At 41.1% G+C, this 26574-nt stretch overlaps 1 protein-coding gene across 7 annotated transcripts in view; it reads left to right on the top strand.

Moving 5' to 3' along the window:
- The window catches only part of med14.L (mediator complex subunit 14 L homeolog), a 45912-nt gene extending 20209 nt beyond the window's left edge, over window positions 1-25703 (top strand). The window contains exons 12-31 of one of the 7 annotated variants that reach the window (XM_018246634.2): window positions 278-356; window positions 1763-1922; window positions 5282-5476; window positions 11554-11688; window positions 12629-12705; window positions 13081-13241; window positions 13334-13480; window positions 13567-13658; window positions 14998-15150; window positions 15453-15722; window positions 16448-16594; window positions 17275-17383; window positions 18478-18603; window positions 20941-21123; window positions 21755-21990; window positions 22529-22708; window positions 22832-22939; window positions 23079-23204; window positions 24655-24844; window positions 25093-25703. In XM_018246634.2, the coding sequence (XP_018102123.1) occupies window positions 278-356; window positions 1763-1922; window positions 5282-5476; window positions 11554-11688; window positions 12629-12705; window positions 13081-13241; window positions 13334-13480; window positions 13567-13658; window positions 14998-15150; window positions 15453-15722; window positions 16448-16594; window positions 17275-17383; window positions 18478-18603; window positions 20941-21123; window positions 21755-21990; window positions 22529-22708; window positions 22832-22939; window positions 23079-23204; window positions 24655-24844; window positions 25093-25166 (2948 nt within the window). In that variant the 3' untranslated portion in view covers window positions 25167-25703. Of the gene's footprint in view, window positions 1-277; window positions 357-1762; window positions 1923-5281; window positions 5477-11553; window positions 11689-12628; window positions 12706-13080; window positions 13242-13333; window positions 13481-13566; window positions 13659-14997; window positions 15151-15452; window positions 15723-16447; window positions 16595-17271; window positions 17384-18477; window positions 18604-20940; window positions 21124-21754; window positions 21991-22528; window positions 22709-22831; window positions 22940-23078; window positions 23205-24654; window positions 24845-25092 lie in introns of all 7 variants that reach the window. The other 6 variants (XM_018246633.2, XM_041582095.1, XM_018246635.2 and 3 more) reach the window with 6 other exon arrangements.
- The last annotated feature ends 871 nt before the right edge of the window (window positions 25704-26574 follow it).

The following is a 26574-nucleotide window of genomic DNA, read 5'->3' as shown; positions in this document are numbered from 1 at the left end:
ATATTATGATAGATGTAAAAAAGGCATCATTTCTGCTGTCAGTATCTCTTTAAATATAGTTGGATAATATACAGGTGCTCACCTTTGGACTAAAACTTTCCTTGTGATATTGTACGGTGTGGGCAAATAAACCACCTGCATATGAATTTTCATAATTTTCTCTATTTATACATTTGGTGGGAAACATAAATATAGTATATACTGGTAATATGTTTTCCTAATTTGTCCTGATTGTTAGAAGGCTGTTATTTATCGTACATTTTCTGTGTGTTTCTAGACCAGACAACTTTAGATGATATGGAGAAATCTATAAATGATGATATGAAGAGGATAATTCCTTGGCTTCTGCAGCTTAAGTAAGTTAAAATAATAATAAAATATAAAAAATAAAATAATAATATTTAATCTCTTATGTCTGGGATTTGTGACCATAGTTCTTTCCAGGTTGACTAGCATGTAGAGACATATTAGTGGGTGGGAAGCAAAAAAGGACTATGAGAATTAAGTGTTTTAATAATATCTCCCCCTGTCATGACGGCTAATACTATTGAACGAAAATCATGCTTTTGGAAACATGGACTGTTGACAGGCAGACCTCTTAGTCAAAATGCTGAAGCAACTGTCACTGCTCTCTGCATGTCAAAAAATTTTGATAAGTGCCTGATCCTGATAGAATAACATAGAACCCGGAACTGTAGAGTTAATGATGCCTGGCACCCTTCGACTTTGATGTCAAAATTATAGATTCTTTCTGGCTGTCCATTAAGTGGTCAAATGAATAAAAAGGTTAAATAACTTATATTTTAAAGGAGAAGGAAAGGTTAAAACTAAGTAAGCCTTATCAGAAAGGTCCATCTAAATATACCGTAAACCCCCAAAGTAGTGCAGCTCTGAGTCCCCTGTCAAAAGAAACACTGCATTTCTTTCCTTCTATTGTGTACACATGGGCTTCTGTATCAGACTTCCTGTTTTCAGCTTAAACCTCATTGCCCTGGGCAAGAGCATGCTCAGTTTGCTCCTCTTCCCCGCCCCCTCCCTTCTCTGCTGTAATCTGAGCCCAGAGCAGGGAGAGACTCAGGCAGGAAGTGATGTCACACCATGTTAATACTGCAGCTCCTATTCTAAACAAACAGAGAGTTTCTAGAGCTTTTTACTCAGGTATGGTAAAGTATTCTACAGAATAAATATAGCATTCTAGCTTGCACTATTGCAGCTAATCTATTGGCAATAAAATGTCTCCGTAGCTTTCCTTCTCCTTTAAGATGAATATTGATAAAAGGTTTCCAAATCTAAACCTTTAGAGCAGTGATCCCCAACCAGTAGCTCGTGAGCAACATGTTGCTCTCAGGGTCCTCAAAGCAGGTGATTATTTATGAATTCCGAGCTTGAAAGCAAGTTTTAATTGCATAAAGACTAAGTATAGTGCCAAGCAGAGTCTCTTGTAGGCTGCCAGTCCACATAGGGGCTACCAAATGGCCGATCATAGCTCTTATTTGGTACCCCAAGGGACTTTTTCATGTTTGTGTTGCTCCCCAACTCTTTTTACATTTGAATGTGGCTCACAGTTCAAAAAGGTTAGGGACCCCTGCTTTAGAGCAATCAATTCAGTATTATTGTTAGGAGTTATTTTGTCAATAATAATAATAATAATCCAGATTCAGAATATGCCACATGAAATGGCCACTATTTTTGGAGTTAGTAGATATATTTTCGAGTTTTTTGGTGTAACATTGTTCTCAGTTATGTATAATTCTCTTTTCAGGTTTTGGCTTGGGCAGCAGCGATGTAGACATTCAGTAAAACATCTGCCAACAGTCTGTAGTGAAACGCTACATTTAACAAACTACGCGACTCATCCAGTCAGTAATCTTTCCAGGCATACGCTCTATATAAAACTCACCCGACTACCACAGTACTACATTGTAAGTCTCCATATTTGTCTCACTAACTGTTGAGTATTATCTAGGTTTTAGACAAAATGTGACCAAACAAGCAACTGAGATTTCCAATTGAGCTAACAGAAAACTAACATGAATACAGCCTTTCATATATAGTCCGGTGATCCCACTGGTGGCCAATAAAAGGGCAACCATGTTTGGGAGTTTTAACCTTGAAAGCAGCAAGTAAGTTGCATGTAAAACAAAGTCTCTGTGTACAATGTATAATAAAGCAATAGAATTCTTAATGAATCAGATGAAAGTTGAGTGTAGCACTGGCCATACCAGGGATGACTTTGACGTAGTTGGCCAGCTTAAATATATAGTGAATAAAGTACACTTATTGTAAAATATAAGGCTATTATTAGTCACCAAGGAGTTCCATGACCATATAAAAGCACGATGCCGAAGGCCGAGTGCTTTTATACAGGTCGTGGAACTCAGAGGTTGCTTCTAATATCCTCATTTTTCAACAGGGGATACTTATACTCATATGACAAAAATGACCTCACTAAGCTCCATTTATAACTGATGATATCACTAAGTACCTTTTATAAGGATATTATTTACAGGATATTCATGGCTTTTGGGTACTGTATTGCAATATATGGACAAGCAATCCCTGTTCTGTTTAAAGAGTAAGGTTTTTTTAGTAGCTACATCGCCAAACGAGCAGATCTCTCCCTGATATGCCCACCTTGAGGTGGGCAATATCGGGCTAATCCGATCATGGGCCCTAGGGCCCAACGATCGGATCCTATCGACGGATAATGGGCTGTCGCATCAACGAACAAATGCGGCTGTGATCCGATGGGATTTTTAGTCCCGTCCGATCGACATCTCGCCGACTTTCGGCCAGATATTGATCGGGGAAGCCCGGTCTGTCGGCAGCTTTTATCGGCCCGTGTATGGCCACCTTAAATCATAAAATGTCTCAATGTCCTAAATATATTGATAATGGGTTGAGTGCAGAGGACCTCTTGTATTTGTCTATACACCGTTAAATCGCTTTCTCTTTAGTCGCTTGGGGACACAGGAACAGTGGGGTATAGCTGGTTCAACAAGGAGGAGGACACAATAATTAAAAGAATACTAGCTCCTCCTTTGCTGGCTATACCCCCCAGCAGGAGGAGACAAAACCAGTTTGTACCAAAGATATCATATAATATAACGTAACCATAACTTAACTGTAATATACACTAACCTTATCGGATTGGCCATGAGAGTCCTTATCCAGGAAGGGAAATCCCCACTGTTCCTGTGTCACCAAGCAGACAATGTAGAAAAGTCGCTTGGGGACACGGGAACAGTGGGGACTTACCAAAGCTGTCCCCTAATTTAGGGTGGGAAGGATAGGCCTATGTGGATGTTACCATCACAGCTTGGAGAACCCTTTCTACTGAAGCGTGTGTCAGAAGCCGCAAAGGTGTCAAAATAGTAGAATTTTGTGAATGAGTGGATTGAGGACCATGTCGCTGCTTTGCACAACTGTTCCACTGAGGTTTGATTCCGGAATGCCCAGGAAGTGCTCATCCCCCTGGTGGAATGTGCTTTGATCCTGCCTGTGTTTTTTTATTTTTACCCCTGAACATGTAGACCCGCTAATTAGCCTGTTTTATCTAGCGTTAAATTGTAGACTTAGAAGCCGGTGAACCTTTGTGAGGCCCCACAGTTAAGACCCCCCACAGAGTGAGACTTGCGCACGTCCTCTGTCCTGTATTAGGTATAACTCGAGGGTTCTGATCAGATCCAGTGAATGTAGAGTCACCTCTTTCGCATACTATGGCAACTCGCAGAAAGTTGGAATGATGATCTCTTGATTTATGTGGAAGGTCGAGAACTTCCTTTGGTAGGAAAAAGGTACCGTCCATAAGACCGCTCTGTCCGGATGAAATGCAAGAAAATTGTTTTTGCATGATAAGGCAAAGTTCGGATACTCTTCTCGCGGATGCAATGGCTGCTAGGAAAATTGTCTTCAATGTGAGAAGTTGTAAGGAGATGGAAGCCATAGGTTCGAATGGTGAATCCTGTAGTGCCTGTAGAACTAGGGTAAGGTCCCATGTGTGTGCCGGTGCCTGGGTGGATGGCGCTAGGTGAGCATCCCCCTGTAGGAATGTCTTTACATCTGGAAGGGGTGCCAGGCGTTTTTGGAATAATACCAAGGCAGATAGCTGTGATTTCAGTGATCCTAATGAGAGGCCTTTCGGTAGGCCCCTTGGAGAAAATCCAGTACATTAGGAATGGATAGCTTTTTGAAATTCTTGTTTCTCTGAACGCACCACTGTTGTTAGGTAGTCCACACCCTGTGGTATGTCTTTCCAAATACGGGTTTGCGGGCTGCCCTCATCACATTTACCACTGCGTCCGAGAAACCCTTATGCTCCAGAATCTTTGTCTCAACATCCACACCGTCAATTTGAGAGTTGATGGGTTGAGCTGTTGTATTGGACCTTGAGTGAGAAGGTCCGGCAATGGGGGAAGAATCCAAGAGTCATCTATGGAGAGGTTGTTGAGATCTGAAAACCACGTTCGCCGGGGCCACTAGGGAGCGATGAGGATGAGTGTTGTCCTTTCTCCTTGTCTCTCTCTCTTGGAATTAGTGGGAGAGGGGGAAACGCGTAGGTTAGTTGAAAATTCCAATCTGCTGTTCTAGAGGGTCCCTGTATCTGGTTCGGAACTTTTCGGTTCTGCTGAGTGGCCATGAGATCCACCTCCGGTACTCCCCACTTTTCAGTTATTTTGTTGAAGATTTCATCCGTGAGAGACCATTCGCCTGGGTCTAGCGACTGCCTGCTTAGGAAGTCTACTTCCCAATTTAGAAGCCCTGGTATGTAGATGGCTGGCAGTAAGTTTTTGATTGGTTTCTGACCGTGACAATCAGGTGCATGTCCTGCCTCCTAAAGGACACACCAAAAAACAGTTTTTGGCTCCTCCTGTTGGGGGTTATAGCCAGTGAGGCAGGAGCTAGTATTCTTTTTATTGTTGTGTCCTCCTCCTATTTGCACCAGCTATACCCCACTGTTCCTGTGTCCCTAAGCAGACAATGGAGAAATGTAGGAATTTTGTTGTTTGTTGCTGAGTGCATTTGTCATTCTTCTAAAGCACCCTATAGTTCATGGAGAGCAATAAAATATTATGTAAAACATATCTGAGCATGAAACTTGCATAACTACCATTCATAAAAGAAAATCCTGTCTATTATGTAAACCTATCATCAGGCTATCTCCTAATAATACATGCTACTGCTTGTTGAGTCTAAAATGTTTATCAGCGATTCGTGTTCTCTTATTTAAGAGACTTACAGCATTTGTTTAAACATTAATGATAGTGACTTCTTCCTATAGGTTGTTGAGATGTTTGAGGTTCCTGGCAGCCCGACCGAGCTGGAATATGCTTACCACTTTCTGTCAGTTAGTCACACAGAAGGCGAGGAAAATCCTCCAACTGCTATCCTGCTTCAGAAGTTCAAGCCAAATGTTGAAGAGCTTGCAGTAGATGGATCATGTCGAAAGCAGGGAAAAGCCGGAAATAAGCGCAAGGTATGGTAACTAGAATTAATATATTTCTTTGAGTATGTTGGTTTTTGCATTACGGTACATATTGCTGATCTATGGAAAGTGATCAATAAATCAATGTAAACCAAAGCAAAAATATAGTATAACCCCACTTTCTCTTACGGCCTCGGGGGACACAGGAACTGTAGGGTTAAGCTCCTCCCTCCAGGAGGCAGGACACTGAGAACAAAAAAATCTGGGCTCCTCCTCTCCCCCTATAGCCCTCCTGCTTAACTCCCACAACTCAGTTTTTCAGTGTCCTGCATCCAAGGAGGTAGGGCTTGGCCTCTAGGAGGCCCCACGCAAGGATTCTACGGTCAGCGCTTAGCGCTGACACCCGGGGTAAGAGGCCGGAGTCAGGTAACAATCCTGCACTCTAAAGGTGAGCCCCCGCCGCGGGATTCCTCGTCTGGGGTTTTGTAAGGCTTGCTGCAAGCGGACCACCCACCATTCTAGGGCCTGCCGACAGGGCAGAGACTAGGGTTGGCCAGACGGAGAGGCTCGTGAGGGAGAGCTGATGTCCACTGTTGATGGCCTCTCATCTCACGGGACTCCCTCGGGGTAAGTAGGCAGCAGGGGGTGGCTCAGTCTCGCCCTCCCGGAAAGTGGGTGAATTGCCTACTCTTTCCCCCCCTCCCCCCTCATGCAGCCTAGTCCGGAGCGCCACCTGGGAGGGAGTGGCGCAGGGCAGTCTATGCGCACGGCAGGCTAAGGCGCGCTGTGCCGTTGGAGGGGAGCAAGCGTATAGAGTGACGTCACTCTCTTCTCTTCCGGGTTTGCGCTCTTCGCGCCGAAAGGGGAGTTTTCTTCTGACGCTTCCTGGGAGGCTCCAGCTGGAACGCTTACTGCGCAATTGCGAGACGGCGTTGGAACTGCTAAACGCTGCTCCCTCCAGGCACGCGGACGTTCTTAGGGCTGCTAGGACAGGTCTGTGGGGTATTTTTTTCTGCTGAACGCATATTGCCAGGGGTCAGGCCTGCAGGGAAACATGTTTTCCAGGGGAGGGAGGGCGAAGGCCACTGCTGCCGTGACCTATCTTGCCTGCACCTTATGTAGTGCAAAGTTTGCCAAGGGACAGGGGGACCCTGTCTGTGCAGCATGCGCAGCTTCAGGGGAATCATCTGCCCCCTTCATTGCACCTGAGGTCGCAGACCAAAGGGAAATTATTAATGCTTCATCTGCCTCTGGGGGCTCGGCGGGCGCTACAGCATCCCAAGCCTATACTGTGGGGGATGTTCCTCCACCCTGGGCGTTGCAGCTGTCCCAATCCCTGGCTAACTTGCAGGGAATTGCGAATCTTTCCACTTCATTGGATAGGTTCGTATCTCAATTATCTGTTCAGCCCCAGACCAAGCATAGGAAGGTATCCAGCAAGAGAAAGCACCTTCTTTCCACGTCGTCTGCAGAATCGGCCGACGACATTGGCGTCTCTGATTTCAGTGAGGGGGAAATTTCTTCCTCTTCATCTGAGGACATTCCTGATCCCGACAGGGAGGTCCCTCATGATATTGAGGGTCTCATTAGGGCCATTAAAACTTCCCTACAGCTGGAAGAAACATCTGGTTCTGGTTCTAGGGCTAAGGGTCCATTTAAGCGCCAGCGCAAGCAATCTGCTGAGTTTCCCTTTCATGATCAGTTGGGGGAGATTATCCAGCAGGAATGGGACTGTCCAGAGAAGAAGTTTCAGCCTTCTCGTAGGTTTTCCCGTTCTTATCCCTTTGCTAAGGAACTTACAGAAAAATGGGGGGTTCCTCCAGCAGTCGATGCTCCAGTGTCACGTCTTTCCAGGAATACAGCACTACCCGTTCCAGACGCCGCAGCCTTCAAGGATCCCAGCGATAAACGTCTGGAGGGATTCTTACGCTCTATCTTTATTTCTACAGGTTCTGCCTTCAGGCCTGTCATTGCAGCAGCCTGGGTCAGCAGGGCTATGGCGGACTGGGTTCAGGAGCTACTAGATGGAATCAGAGATAATGCATCTCGGACGGATCTATCCGCACTGGCAAACCAGGTTTTGGATGCCAATGCATTTTTGGGCGATGCCCTCCTTGACTCCCTACAGGCTTCGGCCAGAACTTCGGCAACAGCGGTAGCGGCGCGCAGAGCGCTCTGGCTCAAGCATTGGACAGCTGATCTCAGCTCCAAGAAGGCTCTAACCTCCTTGGCCTTCAAAGGCAAGCGACTGTTTGGCGAGGAGCTTGAGAAGATAATATCGCAGGCTACTGGGGGAAAGAGCACCTTGTTACCCCAGCACAAGCCCCGCCTTAATACAGGACAGAGAAGGGGTAGGTTTTTTCGTGGCCAAGGCTTCAGATCAGCCAAGGGGGCTTCTTCTCCAGCTTCCTCTCTGCCAAGGAGCAGGTTCCAACACAAGAACCGTCAGGGATGGCAGCCTCGTAAGAACCAACAGAAGCCTTCTACAGACAAGTCTCTGTCCCAATGACAGGACAGGCCCTCCACTCCCAGACCAGGTGGTGGGGGGACGCCTACGCTGGTTTCGGGAGGTGTGGCGCGAATCTGTGTCGGACGCCTGGGTTCACGAACTAGTGGCGGAGGGGTACAAACTAGAGTTTCTGTCCCGTCCTCAGGATCGATTCTTTCTCTCAAGGGTGCCTCAAGGAGATCCAAAGAGAGAGGCATTCTTCACGGTGGTATCAGGACTACTCCACGCTGGGGTCATCGTACCGGTACCAGAAGACCAACTCTTCCAGGGCTTCTACTCGAATTTATTCGTGGTTCCCAAGAAGGATGGGTCATTCCGTCCAGTATTGGATCTCAAGGGGCTGAACAAGTTCATCAGATACCGTCGGTTTCGCATGGAGACCATTCGTTCCGTGATACGATCTCTGAGAGAGGGCGAATTCTTGGCGTCTTTGGACATCCAAGATGCGTACTTACATGTTCCCATTTGGCCAGGACACCACAGATTTCTACGGTTTGCGTTCTTCCAGCAACACTACCAATTTGTGGCACTTCCCTTCGGCCTTTCTTCGGCTCCGAGGGTGTTTACCAAGATCATGGCAGCAATGTCGGCGGTCCTGCGTTTACAGGGCATTTCCATCACGCCGTACCTAGACGACATTTTGGTGAAGGCGGCATCCCTGAAGGAAACCCAGGACCATCTAGCGATTACCATCAGAACATTGGAACAATTCGGGTGGTTGATCAACAGGAGGAAATCATCTCTCCTTCCTTCCCAGGTCATGCAGTTCTTGGGACTGATCCTAAACACATGCTCACAGAGAGTGGTCTTGCCACAAGAGAAGCAGGAAAAGATGCGACGATTCGCTCGGCAGCTCAAACAGATCAGGACGCCGTCGATCCGGTTTGCCATGCGGGTCCTTGGGCACATGGTGGCAACCATGGAGGCAGTACCCTTTGCGCAGTTTCATCTACGGCCGCTGCAACTATGCATCCTGAGGAATTGGAGGAGCTCCTCTCTGGATCAGAGGTTCACACTGGATCAGGTTACACTGCGGTCACTACAGTGGTGGTTGAACCCTCTACATCTGGCCAGGGGGCGGAGGTGGGGAGAGACTCGGTGGGTGATTCTCACCACCGACGCCAGCCTGACCGGATGGGGGGCAAGGTTCGCGCAGAGGTCAGCCCAAGGAAGATGGTCTCCCGTGGAGTCCAGGTTACCCATAAACGTTCTAGAACTCAGAGCAATTTACCTCGCTCTGCGACAGTGGGAGGATCTTCTGACAAATCTCCCCGTGAGGGTGCAGACCGACAATGCGACCGCGGTCGCATACATAAATCACGAGGGGGGAACCCGCAGCTCAGCAGCCTGGTTGGAAGCAGAGAGAATCCTGTCTTGGGCAGAAGCTCGAGTACCAGAGATTTCGGCGGTATACATCCCAGGCATCCAAAACTGGGAGGCCGACTACCTAAGTCGTCATCGTCTAGATCCGGGGGAATGGGAACTCATCCCAGAGGTGTTCGACATGATAGCGCAAAGGTGGGGACAGCCGGAAGTCGATCTCATGGCGTCTCGTTTCAACAGGAAAGCACCAAGGTTCTTTGCAAGAAGCAGAGACCCGCAGGCGGCAGGGGTGGACGCCATGACTCAACCGTGGCGGTTCCAACTCGCATACGTATTTCCGCCCATTCCAATGCTGCCTCGAGTTTTAAGGAAGTTTCGTCAGGAGAATCTGCGGTTGATCGTAGTGGCCCCCTTCTGGCCCCGGAGGGCATGGTTCACGGACCTCATAACACTCTCCTTCGGCAATTGGTTTCATCTGCCGAGGCGTCCAGACATACTCCAGCAGGGTCCAATATTGCATCACAATCCGGACGTACTAACTTTGACGGCGTGGCTGTTGAGACCGCTATCCTGAGGGGTAAGGGGTTGCCAGACACGGTCATCGACACTATGATTAAGGCAAGGAAGCCGTCATCGGCCTCGGCTTATTATCGAGTATGGAGGGCATACGCATCCTGGTGCGATTCTAAGGAGGTTCCCTTTGACCAGTTCGATCTTTCTCGTATCCTTCTGTTTTTACAGAGGGGTCTTGAAGGGGGATTGAAGGTAGCATCCCTGAAGGTGCAGATTTCAGCCTTGTCAGTACTTTTTCAGGATCGACTGGCGTTAAGGGACGATGTTCGCACTTTCATTCAGGGAGCTGCACATGTGGCACCTCCCCGCAGAAGACCAGTCCCAACATGGGACCTCAATTTGGTGCTTAGATATCTTCAAGATGCTCCATTTGAGCCACTCGGTTCGGTTAACCTCCCGATATTGACTTGGAAGGTTGTCTTCCTCATGGCCATTGCATCGGCCAGGAGAGTTTCAGAGTTGAGGGCACTCTCCATATCTCCACCACTCATGGTCTTTCACCAGGACAAGGTGGTGTTACGGACGGTGCCTTCTTTCCTTCCTAAGGTGGTGTCTTCCTTCCACGTCAACCAACCTATTGTGGTGCCATCGTTTTGTCCAGAACCGAGGAATGAGAAGGAGAGACGTCTTCATTCCCTGGATGTTGTCAGGGCCTTGTCAACATATGTGAAGAGAACTTCTGCTTTCGAAAGTCCGAATCTCTATTCGTGATTCCCTCAGGTCCTCGGATGGGGACAGCGGCGTCCAAGGCTACTCTGTCACGGTGGATCAGAGAGGCAATTCGGCAGGCATACTTAGCTGCTCACACGACTCCCCCAGAGGGGATCAGAGCTCATTCGACTAGGGCGTTAAGTACCTCTTGGGCATGGAGGAATGATGCTTCCGCTGATCAGCTGTGCAGAGCTGCCACATGGTCCTCCATCCACACATTTACTAAATTCTATAGTTTTGATACCTATTCTTCTGCCGAAGCGTGTTTTGGCAGGAAGGTCCTGCAGTCAGTCGTCTGTTCAGACTGAAGCAGGCAGTTGGTCTTTGTTTCTTCCCTCCCTAATTACGGGTTTGGGACTGCTTTGGTAGGTCCCTACAGTTCCTGTGTCCCCCGAGGCCGTAAGAGAAAAGGAGATTTTTAGTATAACTTACCGTTAAATCTCTTTCTCTCTAGGCACTCGGGGGACACAGGAACACCCTCCCTGAAACAGGTCTCATTTGAGATCATAAAAGGGGAATGTGTTTTCCCGGGGTGTTGACCTTCTGGTTATATGTATATAGTTCTTGTTATTCTGCTTGCTATCGAAACTGAGTTGTGGGAGTTAAGCAGGAGGGCTATAGGGGGAGAGGAGGAGCCCAGATTTTTTTGTTCTCAGTGTCCTGCCTCCTGGAGGGAGGAGCTTAACCCTACAGTTCCTGTGTCCCCCGAGTGCCTAGAGAGAAAGAGATTTAACGGTAAGTTATACTAAAAATCTCCTTTTTATGTACCTGGATGTTTTGGTTTCTCTGGAAATTGCATTGTTTTTACAATCTGGCACATGTAAGTGCTGCTCTTTCCTTACAACATTTTACTTTACCCCGGAATTTATGCTGATGTTTAGTGGTCTCCCGGGTGCTACTGCTCTGTTGCTTGCTTACTTTTGCAGTGTCTTTATCATCTTTATGTTTGGATTCTCAGTATATCTGTTTGTCCAGCTTGTTTGTTTAAAACACTTTTTTCTACTTTATTCAGCTCTCTGGAGAACAGGGCTCTCCGGAATCCAAGAAGCCAAAGCGTACAGGGGAGATCTGTGCCTTCAACAAAATCCTTGCTCACTTTGTAGCCATGTGTGATTCAAACATGCCTTTTATTGGCCTTCGGATGGAGGTGGGAATTTAAAAAAGGAAATGCCACACTCAATATAGAATTATATGTTGCATATTTAATATTAAATTATCTTGATAGACCTATGATGATTTATAACATTCATCATCCCTATAAGGGTGTGCTTTTAATTTGTGTGCCTGTTTATTGGGTCTACTAGAGAACCCTTTCACTACAACTACTACTTTAAGCCTACTCTAAATAAATTACTTAGTGGTTCATCTATACGCCAATTTTTAATATATTATAGAAAGGCTATTTAATATATTATAGAAAGGCTAATTCTAAGCAACTTTTCAATTGGACTTCATTTTTTTCTTTTTTATAGTTTTTGAATGCTTTGCCTCCCTCTTCTGACTCTTTCCAGCTTTCAACTGGAGGTCACTGACCCCATCTAAAAAACAAATGTATTGTTATTGCTACTTTTTTACCCTTCTTTGTATTCACACCATCTCCTAATCATATTCCAGTATCTTATGCTAATGTGCTAGGGTAATTTGGACCCTAGCAACCAGGTTGCTGAAACTGTAGACTGGAGAGATGCTGAATAAAAAGCTAAATAACTCAAAAACCACAAATAATAAAAAAATTAAAATGCAAATTGTCTCTACACTATGCTAAAAGTTAATTTAAAGGTGAAAACCCCCTTTAAAAGGTCACCTCTACACATAAACTTAAGCAAATTTACTTCAAACCAGATTTTTTTTTATTATAAATTTTTTTTAAAAAAATTTTTACCGCTATTTGTAAATGTAATTGCTATTGAAGGTTGTATTTATCTGGCTGTTTAAATATTCTTTACTGCAACTTCCAATGCCTAAAAAAGCAAAGCCACAAACTGTAAAGTGTTTTTAGATAAAACATGTTCTTTTGATTTGTACATAGATAATAGTATCTCTGATTAGTTTTCCTTTTTAATGTTGTGTTATATATTTTTCCTCAGCTATCCAACATGGAGATCCCGCACCAAGGTGTTCAGATAGAAGGCGATGGTTTCAGTCATGCAATCCGATTATTAAGGTAAAATTATAACCCGTGTCAAGAGCTGGATGTAGCAGATTGTGAGTGAAAGACAAGACCTTACCAGCAGCCTATCTCTGTGAGCTAGCTCATGATGTGAGCAGCTGCATTAGTTACTCATTTACATTAGTTACTTATATATGACCACACAGGCCTAAAGGCTTTATGCTAATGTGCGACTCCAATTCCTTTTATGTTGCCAGTAGAAACAGCGAAAACCTTACCTGTATTTTATCATGCTGGCCGTTTCACAATAATTGTCCTCTAAACTTTGATAAAGTGTCTTCCCAGTTACAGCAAGCCTATGAAAATACCACATTCATTTAGTGCGTTAGTATATCATTCTGTGTTTCATTGGCTCTTTTGGTATTTTAGGGTTCCTCCGTGCAAAGGCACAAGTGAAGAGACCCAGAAGGCACTTGAGCAATCGCTTCTTGATTGTACTTTTCGTCTACAAGGAAGGAATAATCGTACATGGGTAGCTGAGCTGCTGTTTGCAAACTGCCCTTTAAACAGCACCACATCTAGGGAGCAAGGTATAGTGTTCATATTGATATCATTTTCTTCTTCAGATGAACTTGCCTTGCTATTGATGTGAAAATCATTTCAATTTTTTTGTTTTTATAAGGTCCTACGCGGCATGTTAACCTAACATATGAAAACCCACTCTCTGAGCCAGTCGGTGGACGAAAAGTTGTGGAAATGTTTCTGAACGACTGGAATAGTATTGCACGTCTTTATAACTGTGTATTGGAGTTTTCACGCAGTTTACAAGGTACCAGTTTTTTCCTTATTATTATGGCAATTATATTTTAATTTTCCTTGCAAAGTAATGTGCAACAATGTTTTCTTTTCTCTCAGACATACCAGCTCACTTAAATATGTTCTGTGAAGTTCGTGTCTACAATTATCGCAAACTTATTCTGTGTTATGGGCCCACAAAGGGAAGCTCGGTATGTAAAACTAAAGTTTAAATTGACGTTCTGTAGCAAAGTCTCTAGAAAGATCTAAGATCTAAATGTAGTATGTTTTGGTAAATTGCTACAAAAAGAAATTGTAAAAATTTTAATTTGAACAACCCTTTTGAAAAGGCCAGCCTGCATCCGGGAGTATTGCATGCGGTGTTGTTTTAACTTGCCAATAGTTCATTTAGAATGTATTTAACACTGCCTAGCCTTAAGTGAGCCAGAGGCTTGTCATATTTTCTGGCTACTAAACACAGAGAAATAATAGGAAAAGCAAGAGTCCACAGAGCCCTTCAACTATTTGTTGATGAAAAATTGATCCCTTCATTAACAACAAGAGTATGCACCGTGAATGCATTCAGGGCTGTATTTAGGTCTGGTTCTTCCCTATGCCTTCTCTGTATTTCTTCAATCGCAGCTCTGCAGTTTTCTGCCTTTATCTGTTGGTAGGAAATCCCCTTGCCTGCATGGCACAGGTGGGCTTGGACAATCAATGTAATCCCAGTCTTGCTCTTCATCAGCTATTGAAATCACGTGACCCCCTAGTTGGTACATGCAATGAAAGCTAATAGCACCAATTTATAAACTGAGAAATCGCTACATTTAAAAAAAATATATTATATATTTACACAAGCTGCAAGGGCAATGTGGCTGTTATGTATTATGGAGGACAGACAGCTTATAAGTTATGTGTCCCCTACAGGTCAATCTATTTTAATACCCACAATGAGTAAACAGCTTTGATAAAAATCACCCTAAAGTTCCCACAGGATATTATTATTATTAACATGTATTTATATAGCGCCAACATATTGCGTAGCACTGTAAGGTAAATGTGATTATACAACTAAATCACATGAATTATATACATAGAACATATGGAGTTACATACATCACAATCAATACCGGTACAAAAGGTGAGGAAGGCCTATGCAAAAGAACATACACTCTAAAGGGAAGGGAGTAATACACAAGGTGTGGGAGTGGGCAAGATCGAATTAAGTGGGTGAGAAATGTGGCTGTCAAGCTATGGAAATCTGCTGCTTGTTTTGTAAAACATTATTATTTTTTTCTACAAGCACAGACAAAATCTTACATTTGTTTTTAAAGCATAGTTTTATTGACTTTCCTACTAGAGTCAGTATGTGCTTCTTTCCGTTTCAGCACTTAAACACTGTAGAGGGATTCTGCTGTCCAAATATTCATTCCATAATGTTTTTTAGTTCTCTTGTGTTAATTTGGCAAGTTCGAGAGCGGCTAAGGGGTTTCCTTGATGACAATAAAAAATTATTTCATCTCCTAATCATTTCTTCTCTTCGTCTTTCAGATCAGCATTCAGTGGAATTCTATTCACCATAAGTTTCACATTTCACTTGGCACAGTTGGACCTAATTCAGGGTGCAGCAACTGTCATAATATTATTCTTCATCAGCTGCAGGAAATGTTCAACAAAGTCCCAAATGTGGTGCAGTTATTGCAGGTATCTTTCAAATATTTCCATTTCTGCTTTATATTGAATGCTTGCACAGTTGTACACTGTTGGCTTTTAGAACTCCATACTCCATCTCTGCTGCAACTCCTTCATAACATTTTAGCAGAACATTTGATATTGAATTGAAACTTAAGGGTATCTTTTTGTATACCCTATTTGAGGCCTCCCGAAAGCCACTGCTATTGAGTATTGTATTGTTTAACAAAATTAAAAGGTCATAAACTCTCCTGATCCTACTGCTAGTGGAGGGGTTGAATGTAATTATTGTTATATTGTTTTTTCTCTCTTAGGTATTATATGACACCCAAGCTCCTTTAACTTCTATCAACAAACTTCCAACTGTGCCAATGCTGGGACTCACTCAGCGAATAAACACAGCCTATCAGTGCTTTTCTATCCTTCCTCAATCTCCCACGCACATCCGTCTGGCCTTCCGAAATATGTATTGCATAGATATTTATTGTAGAAGTCGGGGTGTTGTAGCCATACGTGATGGAGCTTACAGTCTCTTTGACAACAGCAAAATAGTTGAAGGCTTTTATCCTGCTCCTGGACTGAAGGTATTGTGCATGTTCCTATGCAGTCATAACATTTCTTTAAATATTTAGTTTACCGGCATATCCTTGTAGAAGTGTACCTTTAAAACACTTTAAAGAGGTGGTTTATCATTTAAGTTATATATATATTTATATATAATATATTCTAGAATATCCTATTCCTAGCAACTTTTCCATTATTTATTTTTTATAGTTTAATTATTAGCTGTCCTTTTCTACATTTTCCCAGCGTTTAAATGGTCTCTGACCCTGGCATCCAAAAAAACTATTGCTCTGTGGAGTTTTATTGGTACTTTATATTCATTATATTTCTATTTAGTCCCTATCATATTGATATTCTAGTCCTATTTCCAATCACTGCCTAGTTGCTAAGGTAAACAAGACCCTAGCAACCAGATCACTACTGAGATTCCAAACTGTAGAGCTACTAATCAGAAAGCTAAACAACTGAAAAACCACCAAAAATACAAAATGAAAACCAATTGTAAATTGTCTCAGCATTTCAATGCCTATGTCATACTAAAAGTTAATTTAAAGGTGAACAACCCCCTTACTTTAAACAAAGTAAAAGTAATGAACAAAGTGTTACACTGATAACTAAATCTTGCATGTTGGCCATTCCTTTTCAGTGCTGTGTTTTTATTTTATCATTATTTTACCCAGTTGTTACATCTTATACTAAAGAGCCATAAAACTGGCAGTGACCATTATCATCCTTCTGTCCACAGACTTTTCTAAATATGTTTGTTGATAGTAATCAGGATGCACGCCGAAGATCAGTCAATGAAGATGACAATCCGCCATCTCCTATTGGAGGTGATATGATGGATTCCTTGTTATCCCAGTTGCAGCCACAAGGACAGCAAACACAGCAGGTATGCCCCTGTACATTGTTGCATAGTGATGTTCTTTTTATGACGGGACTCTCTAAAATTATTCAATATAAAAAATGTAAAAACGTACCCTTACTTTAAAATATGAGGCTCCCCATAACCTCCATAATAGCATGTGACCTTGGTACTTCTCGCTATTCTTATATTTCACAAAAGAGGATACATTAAATTACATGTTGGTATCCAATACCTGTTGATACAAGCCATTTTATCACTGCCAACGCTCAAAAATAAAAACCACATCCTTTGGAAATTCTAAACCAAAGTCATAGTTAAACTACATAAAACAAAACCAATTGGAAAACCTAAAACAACGTATACATCAATTGAACCTGGTATATAGCTGTATAATTAAAAATTAACTGAAGCATTGTTCTTAGAAATATAATTCTTCTGCCATAGTCTCCTTCATAGAAGCTCTTAAATCTGATTTGATTATTTTCAGTGCTTGTATTTGAAGTTATTAGGAGTCTGACTGACTCCAGTGGTGACTGACTCCAGATACCCTTAATTGCTTCCAACTCCATTGACAGCCCCTACCATTGAATCTTTATCTGGTTATGAGTCAGATTCTCTCTTTTGTCTGGTGTGATATGCCATATTCATATTTCATCACTGTGCACTTAATCTTATTTAACATTGACTTTTATTTACTCAAGCAGTTTGCAAAGCAAATAGGAGCATCAGGGGCTTATCCGTTAACCTCACCGCCATCTTCATACCACAATACAGTTACACCATCTCCTTCTATGATGCACTCGCAGTCTCCAGGTAAGACAATGCTTGCATGACACACAATTTGAACTTTCTTTTTGTTGTTTTGGTTGATGTCACAGTATATGTTTATAATTCTTGAAGTGCCTTGGGTTATTGGGAATTTCCAGTCTTAATTTAAAAATTAACATATGCAAAGTGTCTTTTCAAAGGCTACATTGATTGTTCCGTACATTATTGTGCTGGTCTGATAAACTACTTCGCAGGGTTAGAGTAACAGCTAAAATCTGCAATATGTACTGTTGTTTAACAAAAGAAGAGCTGGTGTATACAGTATTACTAAAACATATTTTTCATATAATAATGCTTTTACCTCAAAGTGTAGTAAGTGCCTTTAGAACATTTTAAATGCCTTTATTTACATAGAAAGGATTCTGTTTGTATTCTCATGCATAGTAGCCATATTCAATAAAATATCTTGCCCCCAGATATGGCATGAATACTGAGTGTAAAAATATTTTGTTCTCTCTCATATTGCTAGCTAGATCCTCTAATGTTCTTTACACAGGCTTACACTAATTATTATTAGAATGCAAAAATAAGGGATGCACCGAATTCAGGATTTGGTTTGGGATTCAGCCAGGATTCAGCCTTTTTCAGCAGGATTCAGCCGAATCCTTCTGCCCAGGGTGGGGAGAGAAATCGCTGGACTTTTTGTCACAAAACAAGGAAGTAAAAACTTGTTCCCCCTTTCCATCTCTAATTTGCATATGCAAATTAGGATTCAGTTCGGTATTCGTCCGAATCTTTCATGAAGGATTCGAGGGTTCGGCTGAATCCAAAATAGTGGATATCTGTAGCAAAAATATCTGTAATGTGTTGTTGAATTTTTTGGCTCATGTACCAACACTGGGCAAATTTGCTCCTGGGCAGTAACCAGTAGCGACAAATACGTTTAGTCAGCTGCAGGTAAAACCAATAAAAGCAAAAATTATCGGTTGTTATAGGACGGTTATTACCTGTGTGCAAATTTACTACTAGATGAGTCCTACCAAGACATCTTTTAACTTTTATCTCTTAAATGTCAGTTTTGTAATACATAGTTCCATACAAATCACTTTTATACAAATATTTTCAATTACTTTAATCAGGGAATCTACAAAGTTCACCTAGTGGTGTACTCAGAGCGCCTTCTCCTGCATCCTTTGGCCCCACTCCTTCTCCATCTTCCCTTGGAATTTCAATGGTTCCAACCTCTAACTTTGCAAGTCCTCACGGTAAATCTTCTGCAAACTATAAAATTATGTTTATAAACTCAAGGATTGTTGTGTGAAAAAAATGTGTTTTAATGTGTATACATTTATAATATATGTAATTACCTGACCAGAGTTTAGTCCTTACTTGAGCGTTCCTGCACATGAGCTGGCTGGGAATAGGATATATACAGAATATTATACATCTAACTTGGAAAGAAAACTATCCTAAAAAAGTGAATGTACTATTTAAGTTTCGTTACTACAGTGTTGTATCTTAAAATTGCTTGACCTTTAAACTTAGGTTTTAGCAATGTAGGTCCACAGACTCCTGCGGTGAGATAAACACGCATGAGCTCTGTACACATCAGGTCTGCTTAGTTTCAGTGCAACAATTAGACTTATGAATAAAGGCTATTCCTTATGAGCCTCCTGAAGCAGTTAAAATGTTTTTTTAACACACTTATATTTTATAGGTCTTATTTTATCATTTCATGATCATTTTTTTGGTGGTATGATTAATAGAACTCTGCTGTGTATTAGAAGAAATAATGAATATACTTTACTCTTACTTAAAAGACTGCTATTTGCTCTACTCTGGGCATTTCTGCAACCACGCTTCACTGCTCTCCAGCCATCCTTATCCCTACACACTGTTCAGATTGTCCCACCAACTTGTCTGTTACCCAAACTACCCTTGATCTGACCCTTCCTCCCTTCGCCAATCACACAGCCCATACTGTTACACTGCTGTGTCGCTGCTAAATCTTTCTCCGCTTGTCTGCCTGCATCATAAACTTTCTTCTTGCTCTGACTTTAAGCTACTTTGGGTGGATATGTTGGCAAATAGTTGGAGAAGCCTAGCCACTTGCTTTATTTTGTTAAAGCACAGCAATTGGTATCATCTATAGCTCAGCTCAGTACTGTTAATCATAGCACCAAGAACTGTTATGCTGTCAGTAGTCTGGTTTCACAGGTTTGGGAATTGCAACAGCCAGAAAAGAAACAGATATTCAGCATCCTTTTTTTAAATGATAGAAAATAAATCTGTTAAAGGGGTTGTTCACCTTCAAACAACTAGTTGTTATCAGATAGATCACCAGAAATAACGACTTTTTCCAAAGACTTTGTATTTTCTATGTGTCACGGTTTTTCTAATATTGAAGTATAAAGTGTCATTTCTCTCCTTCTGAAGCAGCTCTGGGAGGGGGGGTCGCCGATCCTGTAAACTGTTCTAAATTGATACATTTAGTTGATACATTTCTTATCTTTGTCCCTGCTGAGCAGAATCTCTGGGTTTCATTACAGGCAGCTGTTAGAATTGATACAATTGTTGCTAATACTCCAGAGATGCAGCTGAGAAATGTATCAACTAAATGTTGCAAAATTGTAACAGTTCAGAATCTGCACCTGAATTACTGAGCTGCCAGACTCAAACACCAGAGACAGGAACATTCAACTTTAAACTTAGATTTTGGAAAAAATGTAAAAAATAAATAATGGAAAGTAATTGGAAAAAGTCTTTATTTCTGGGGAACAATCTAAAAACAACTGAATTGAAAAAAGTGTTTGGAAGGTGAACAACCCCTTTAATGTAAAATAACTTTGTGGGTGGTCGTCCTCTTTAATGCAACTGTACTGGAGCACACACTGGGCACACCATGGCCGTGGCAAAGAAACCAGTGTGCACAAATGCATATATATGGCTAGTATCCGATGCAATGGGGTTTTCTGCTAGCAGTATTGCATTCTGAAATGCCTACGACTGACTCCCAGGGCTCCCATTGACTTCAGTGGGAACTACATCAAAGTGCCCGTGTATTTTATAGCTAGGGAAGAAAGGATGTGGGTGACATTTAGCCTTTGAGTGTGTAAATATATTTACTTCTTTATATTCATCAAGAATAAAAGTTGGCCCCCTAATATAATATTAGGCTATTCATGTAATGAAAATAGTAAAGAAAGCAAAGAAACAGAATGTTGTTGAAGCCTTAGTGACTGTAGCTAAAAATTATCTGTACTAAGTTAAGTAGCGCATGAGTGTCAGTCACAAATAATAACCTTTTGGAAAAGAAGTCTAATATTACCTGACCGTTTTCATTGTTCTCCAGAGAAAAATAAAAAAGACCAGGGTTGAGAACACTGATTTTAATTTTATTCATCCCAATACATTATAAACCTAGGGCAGTGAACCAGAGAAAGTCAGATACTACTACTGTTAAGACTTTCCCATCATTGGACTTGCTTAATTTAATGTTGCCATATATAACAGAGCAAGGGCTTGTTCTTGAGAAGTGCCATGTGCTTTTTTTTTTCTAGCAAGGGCTGGTGTAGTAAAATCTAATTTTGCAACTTGCACAGGTGCACTAGACCCTAGTTCTCCGTACACCATGATGTCACCCAGCCAGCGTGCAGGAAATTGGCCAGGGTCCCCTCAAGTATCTGGTCCCTCTCCAGCAGCTCGTATGCCTGGAATGTCACCAGCAAATCCATCTCTTCATTCTCCTGTCCCCGACGTGTCTTACTCCCCTCGTGCTGGAACAAGTATGTTTAAGTTCCAATTGTGCTTTGTTCAGAAATCACAGTTGTTCCTAGTTCCTTTGTCTTTTACTCGTTGCATCATATGCAGCAAATGTATTTAAATGTTTTTTTTTCTTCAGCTGCCGACATAAACATAGTGATGGGCAAAACCCCCACATTAGGCCATAAATATCTAGGAGTGACCGTCTAACTTTTTCTTTCTCTGTAGTCGGTGAGACTGCTTTTAACAGATCTTGTCTCTATATTGTGTTTGGGCATATGTGTTGTGCCTGGTATACAGTTTGGCCTATAAATCTTTGGACATAGACACCAAAATGCCCATGAAATAGCCAATTACTTTTGAGCCCCTGAAATGAAGTGATTGTGTTAAAAAAGTCTTTAGTTCCTCACATATTTATGCAATCTTTTTGTTCAACCCACTGAATTAAAACTAAAAGTCTGCAGTTCAACTGCATCCGAGTTGTTTCATTTAAAATTCATTGTGGTAATGTACAGAACCAAAATTAGAAAAAAATTGTCTTTGTCCAAAGATTTATGGGCCTAACTGTACTTTCTCTTTCAATCTAATTAAGCATCAATTGCAATCATATTTTAAGTATTTTGGTCAGTGAATACCTTTTTTTTTTCTTTCCAGGTTCTCAGGCAATGCCCACGAATATGCCTCCTCCACGTAAGCTACCTCAGAGATCTTGGGCTGCGTCAATCCCTACAATACTCACTCACAGTGCCTTGCATGTGCTTTTGCTGCCTTCTCCTACACCTGGTTTAGCCCCGGCACTGGCAGGCAGCTACCTGTGTTCCCCTCTTGAAAGGTTCTTGGGATCTGTTAATATGAGACGGCACCTGCAGAGAATCATTCAGCAGGAGACGGTACATGCTTCATATTTGAATCTTCTATTTTATTTGTATATATCTGTAGCTTTCTTTTAGTTGTTGACAAATTTGGCTTGAGCCCAGAAAATTAAAAAAACTCTGATTTAAAGGGGATCTGTCAGGAAATAGAAAGCTGTATAATAAAAGTCCTTTTCAATTCAAACATGAAACCCTGTTTTTTTTTTAATTAAAGCATCCATACCTGTTATAAACTCACTTTAATCATTTCATCAAATAGATTTTGGGATGAAGCAAAGCGTCTCTTAACAAGAGTCCACAAAATGGCACCTGCCAGCATGCTCTCATTGCAGATTCCAAAACAAGATTTAAATAATTTATGTAGTGTGAGTAAAATTGATTTTGCTCAGATAACACGATAAAGTAGGATTTGAAATTCTTTCTTAGGGTGACCAGTCCCCTTTTCTCACAGAGGCATTGATTTTCAGTTTGTCACCTCTTTCTTTATTTTCCTGTATCACTATGTGTAAATATACTTCCATTTTAAGCTAATCATGTTTTTCTCTTTTGGTACCAGCTGCAGTTAATAAATTCCAATGAACCAGGGGTGATAATGTTCAAGACGGATGTATTAAAGTGCCGTGTGGCTCTTAACCCGACTACCAACCAAACTTTGCAACTAAAAGTTACACCTGAGAACGCTGGACAGTGGAAGCCAGAGGAACTTCAAGTGCTAGAGAGATTCTTTGAGACCAGGGTATGTCTTATCATTATTCTGTTTTTTTTTTTTTTTGGCAGTTGTATTACAAATACTAATATTGATTCTTGGGTTTTTACCTAATTTTGTGTTATCGAATAACTGATGACTTTTCACTCGCAGGTTGCGGGACCTCCTTTCAAGGCAAATACTCTAATAGCCTTCACCAAATTATTAGGCGCACCCGCGCATATCCTCAGAGACTGTGTACATATAATGAAGTTAGAACTGGTAAGATTTTTTTTTTTGCTGGATATCAAATAAAATAATTGCGGTCTACTGCTTTCATTTAAAAGGTAAATTCCTTGAAAAGCCAGTGGTCAGTAACCCTTTGATGAAATATAATTAAATATGCCTTTTTCTTATGTAGTTTCCAGATCAAACAACCCAACTGAAATGGAATGTTCAGTTCTGCCTAACCATCCCACCCAGCGCACCACCAATAGCTCCATCGGGAACACCTGCTGTAGTACTAAAATCTAAAATGCTGTTTTTTGTAAGTATCTCTACTATGAGTTTCCCTACATCACAAGAAGTACCACTTGCCATTTAACTTACATCGGTTCTTACATTTACCCATAAACCAAGCCACCCCTTAGCTTGCTTACATTTTGACCTTTTTGTTAGAGCACAATGTAGCGTGTACTATAGACTGGGTGTAGTAAACTTTATACGACACTGTACCTGCACCATCATGCCACCATGTTTAGTTTAAAGGGTTCTAGATAACCCTTGACTCTGAGGCCAGGCTTTACTACACAACCAATGAAAAAACAGCTCCAGGCTGTGCACTTGTCTAGGCTAAATTCTTACTGGAAAGTAGTGACCCCTGTTGCACATTTTAGGTATACAGGCATTGAAATTATATAGTGGTCACATAGTACTACTCCCACAATGAACTTTCCCCAGCCATGTATGTTGCCTTTGCATGCACCAAATGAATGGTTGATTAAAATGAGAACTTTATCCAATGCCTAGATGACAGAAAAAGTAGTGCTGAACCATCCTTTAATCATAGAGTACTGATCTACTTTTGCAGTTCAGCTGTCTGAGCACTTACTTCTAATTATACTTTAGTGTTTCATTGTGAAGTATCTTTGTGCTTATCCAGGCAACCTATAGGCTTATCGTGTAAGCAACTTCTGAATGTAACTTTAATGGGGCTCATTTATAAACACTGGCCAAATTTGCCCACGGGTACTAACCCATAGCACCCAACCGCTGGCTTTTTTCTGCCTGCTGCAGGTTGATCAATGAAAGTAAATATTTGATGGGTTTCCATGGTTTACTGCTCAGGTGGAAATTTGTTAAGTGTTTATAAATGAACCACAGTATCTTTTAAAGGGGTTGTTCACCTTCCAACACTTTTTTTTCAGTTCAGATGGTTTCTGATAGTTCACCAGAAATAAAGACTTTTTCCAATTGTGTGTGACCATTTTTTTAATATTAAAGTGTAAAGTTTAATTTTTCTCCTTCTAAAGGAGCTCTGGGAGGGGGGTTGCTGACCCTGTAAACTGTTCTAAATTGATACATTTAGTCAGTATATTTCTTATCTTTGTCCCTGCTGAGCAAAATCCCTGGATTTCATTACAGGCATTGTTGGAATTGATACAATAGTTGCTAATACTCCAGAGATGCTGCTGGGAAATGTATTAACTAAATGTTGCTAAATTGTAACAGTTTAGAGTCTTTACCTGAATTACTGAGCTGCCAGACTCCCCAGAGACAGGAATATTAAACATAGATTTTGAAAAAATGGTATAAAAAAAAAAAGTAATTGTTAAGTCTTTATTTTTGGGGAACAATCTGAAAACCACTGAACTGAAAAAGTGTTTGTAAGGTGAAAACCCCTTTTAAGCTACCTGTAGAGCTTGCTCATTCTAACCTGCTATTCTTTTTAAAGCCTGAGTTTTTGTAACCTTCACATCTTTTTACCTTGTTAATAGCTTCAGCTAACACAAAAGACTTCAGCACCAACAGACGCCGTCAGTATTATTGTTCCTATTATTTATGATATGGCATCAGGGACCACCCAGCAGGCAGAAATTCCTCGTCAGCAGAACTCTTCAGTAACAGCTCCCATAACTGTTAGCAACATTCTGAAAAGGTTTGCTGAGATGAATCCACCACGGCCAGGTAAGTTGGCTTTTCAAAAGCATATTTCAGGAATTCCACCCATTTGAGGTTTATTTCGATGTGTAGCGTTGCCTTTTATTATAAGTGTATAGTTATGCAAGATAGAATCTGCAAGCAACAGTAGATATATAACCACTTTTGTATTTGTGCTTTCCTTAGGCAATACAAATGAGACAAATTGTTTCTGAGTAGTGATATTTCTAAACAAATAATGTGGTTCCCAGATTCTAATTTCTTCTCTTTTGTAGGTGAATGTACAATATTTGCTGCAGTGCGAGATTTAATGGCTAATCTGACATTGCCTCCCGGCAGTCGTCCCTGAACACTATTCGGCAGTTTGTAAAGTTTTGTTTTCCACACAGACTATAAATATGGATGGACAAGAGACAATTTGCCTTTGGATATTTTTATTTAAAAGAAAAACTGGTGGATATTTTCTCAGATGCACTTCATCTATATAAATATATATATATATAAAATGTTCAAAAAAATTTTTTTTGTATAGTTCTCTTGTATAGTGTGTTTTATTACAAACACATTTCAAGCAAAATTGAAGACTTGCAAATGTCCATTTTCAAAGGAGCAGATTTAATATTCTGTTTTATACTGAGAGGATTATTAAAATGCCAAACTGTTTTGTTTTTGTAAATGCGTTTACTTTGGTGTAAGATTTTTTTTTTAATTTTGTCCTTTTGAATACTGTAAAACTGTGACAAACTTTATAAGGAAACTGTGTATTTTAATATGACTGCTTCAATTTCTAACATGAAAGTGTTGTAGGCATGTTGTGAACATGTCCTAAAAAGCAATATTTAATAAACTAGGTAAAGCTATGGTGTTTTATGGCCATATAAAGGAGGATTACTGTCCCAAATTTGCTTTTTATTATTGATTACCATTAGTGACGCTAACAATTTGGTAACCAGGTCCTAAGATCTTTCTGTGTACTTACAAAGGCAAGACAAATTATTAGTAAATTCAGGCTGTATTGCTTGATAATATATTGTGAGAAAGCTGCATGTGGTTCTTTTGAAGAAACTGTTGTCCTGAATGTTAGATGCCAAAGAGAAGCTGGTTCTAGCAACATATTATAAACCTTTGAAGTTACAAAAGTATGTTTGCACTTCATAGTATTCACATTTCTGAGTCAGTACTTGGTAGAACCACTTCTAGCTGCAAATATTTTGGGGTAAATATACACGGTTTTGCACACCACTTGGCAATGATTTGGGCCCAGATTTTGTCCGTGTTCAGAGTAGATAATACTCCAAAGCAGATTAAACCTGAAAATTAGTTTTATTTGTCACGCATCATGTATTATGCTCCTTAGTGCCTTTTTCAAATGCTTACAGTTAAAATTCAATAATCCACAGAGTGTGCATTAGTGTTTTAAAATAAACACAAGTGGCTACTAACTAGGCAACTTTGGGTTAGGAAGCAAATGTCAATCTAACTGATCAGCCTGAGAATGTTCGATTTCTGCACTCAACCAATTCAACTGATAATGGAATTGTAAGAATCAAAACAAAGAATACAAAGTTCTTGAGCAGGAGTACAAGGTTGTTTATCAAAGGTCAAATTTGTGATGTTTTCTACCTTGAATAAACTCACAACTTCAATGTTTGCTTATTTACAAAAAAGAACTTGAATGGGAAAAAACTCAAATGAATGCAATCGGAGGGGGAAAGTCGAATTGATCGAGTTATCAGCAAAAAAAAACCTCATACTGT

Source organism: Xenopus laevis, chromosome 2L, assembly GCF_017654675.1.
Source record: "Xenopus laevis strain J_2021 chromosome 2L, Xenopus_laevis_v10.1, whole genome shotgun sequence".
Lineage (NCBI taxonomy): Eukaryota > Metazoa > Chordata > Amphibia > Anura > Pipidae > Xenopus > Xenopus laevis.
Note: the sequence above shows the minus strand (reverse complement) of the source record. Positions and strands in the feature narration are given on the sequence as shown.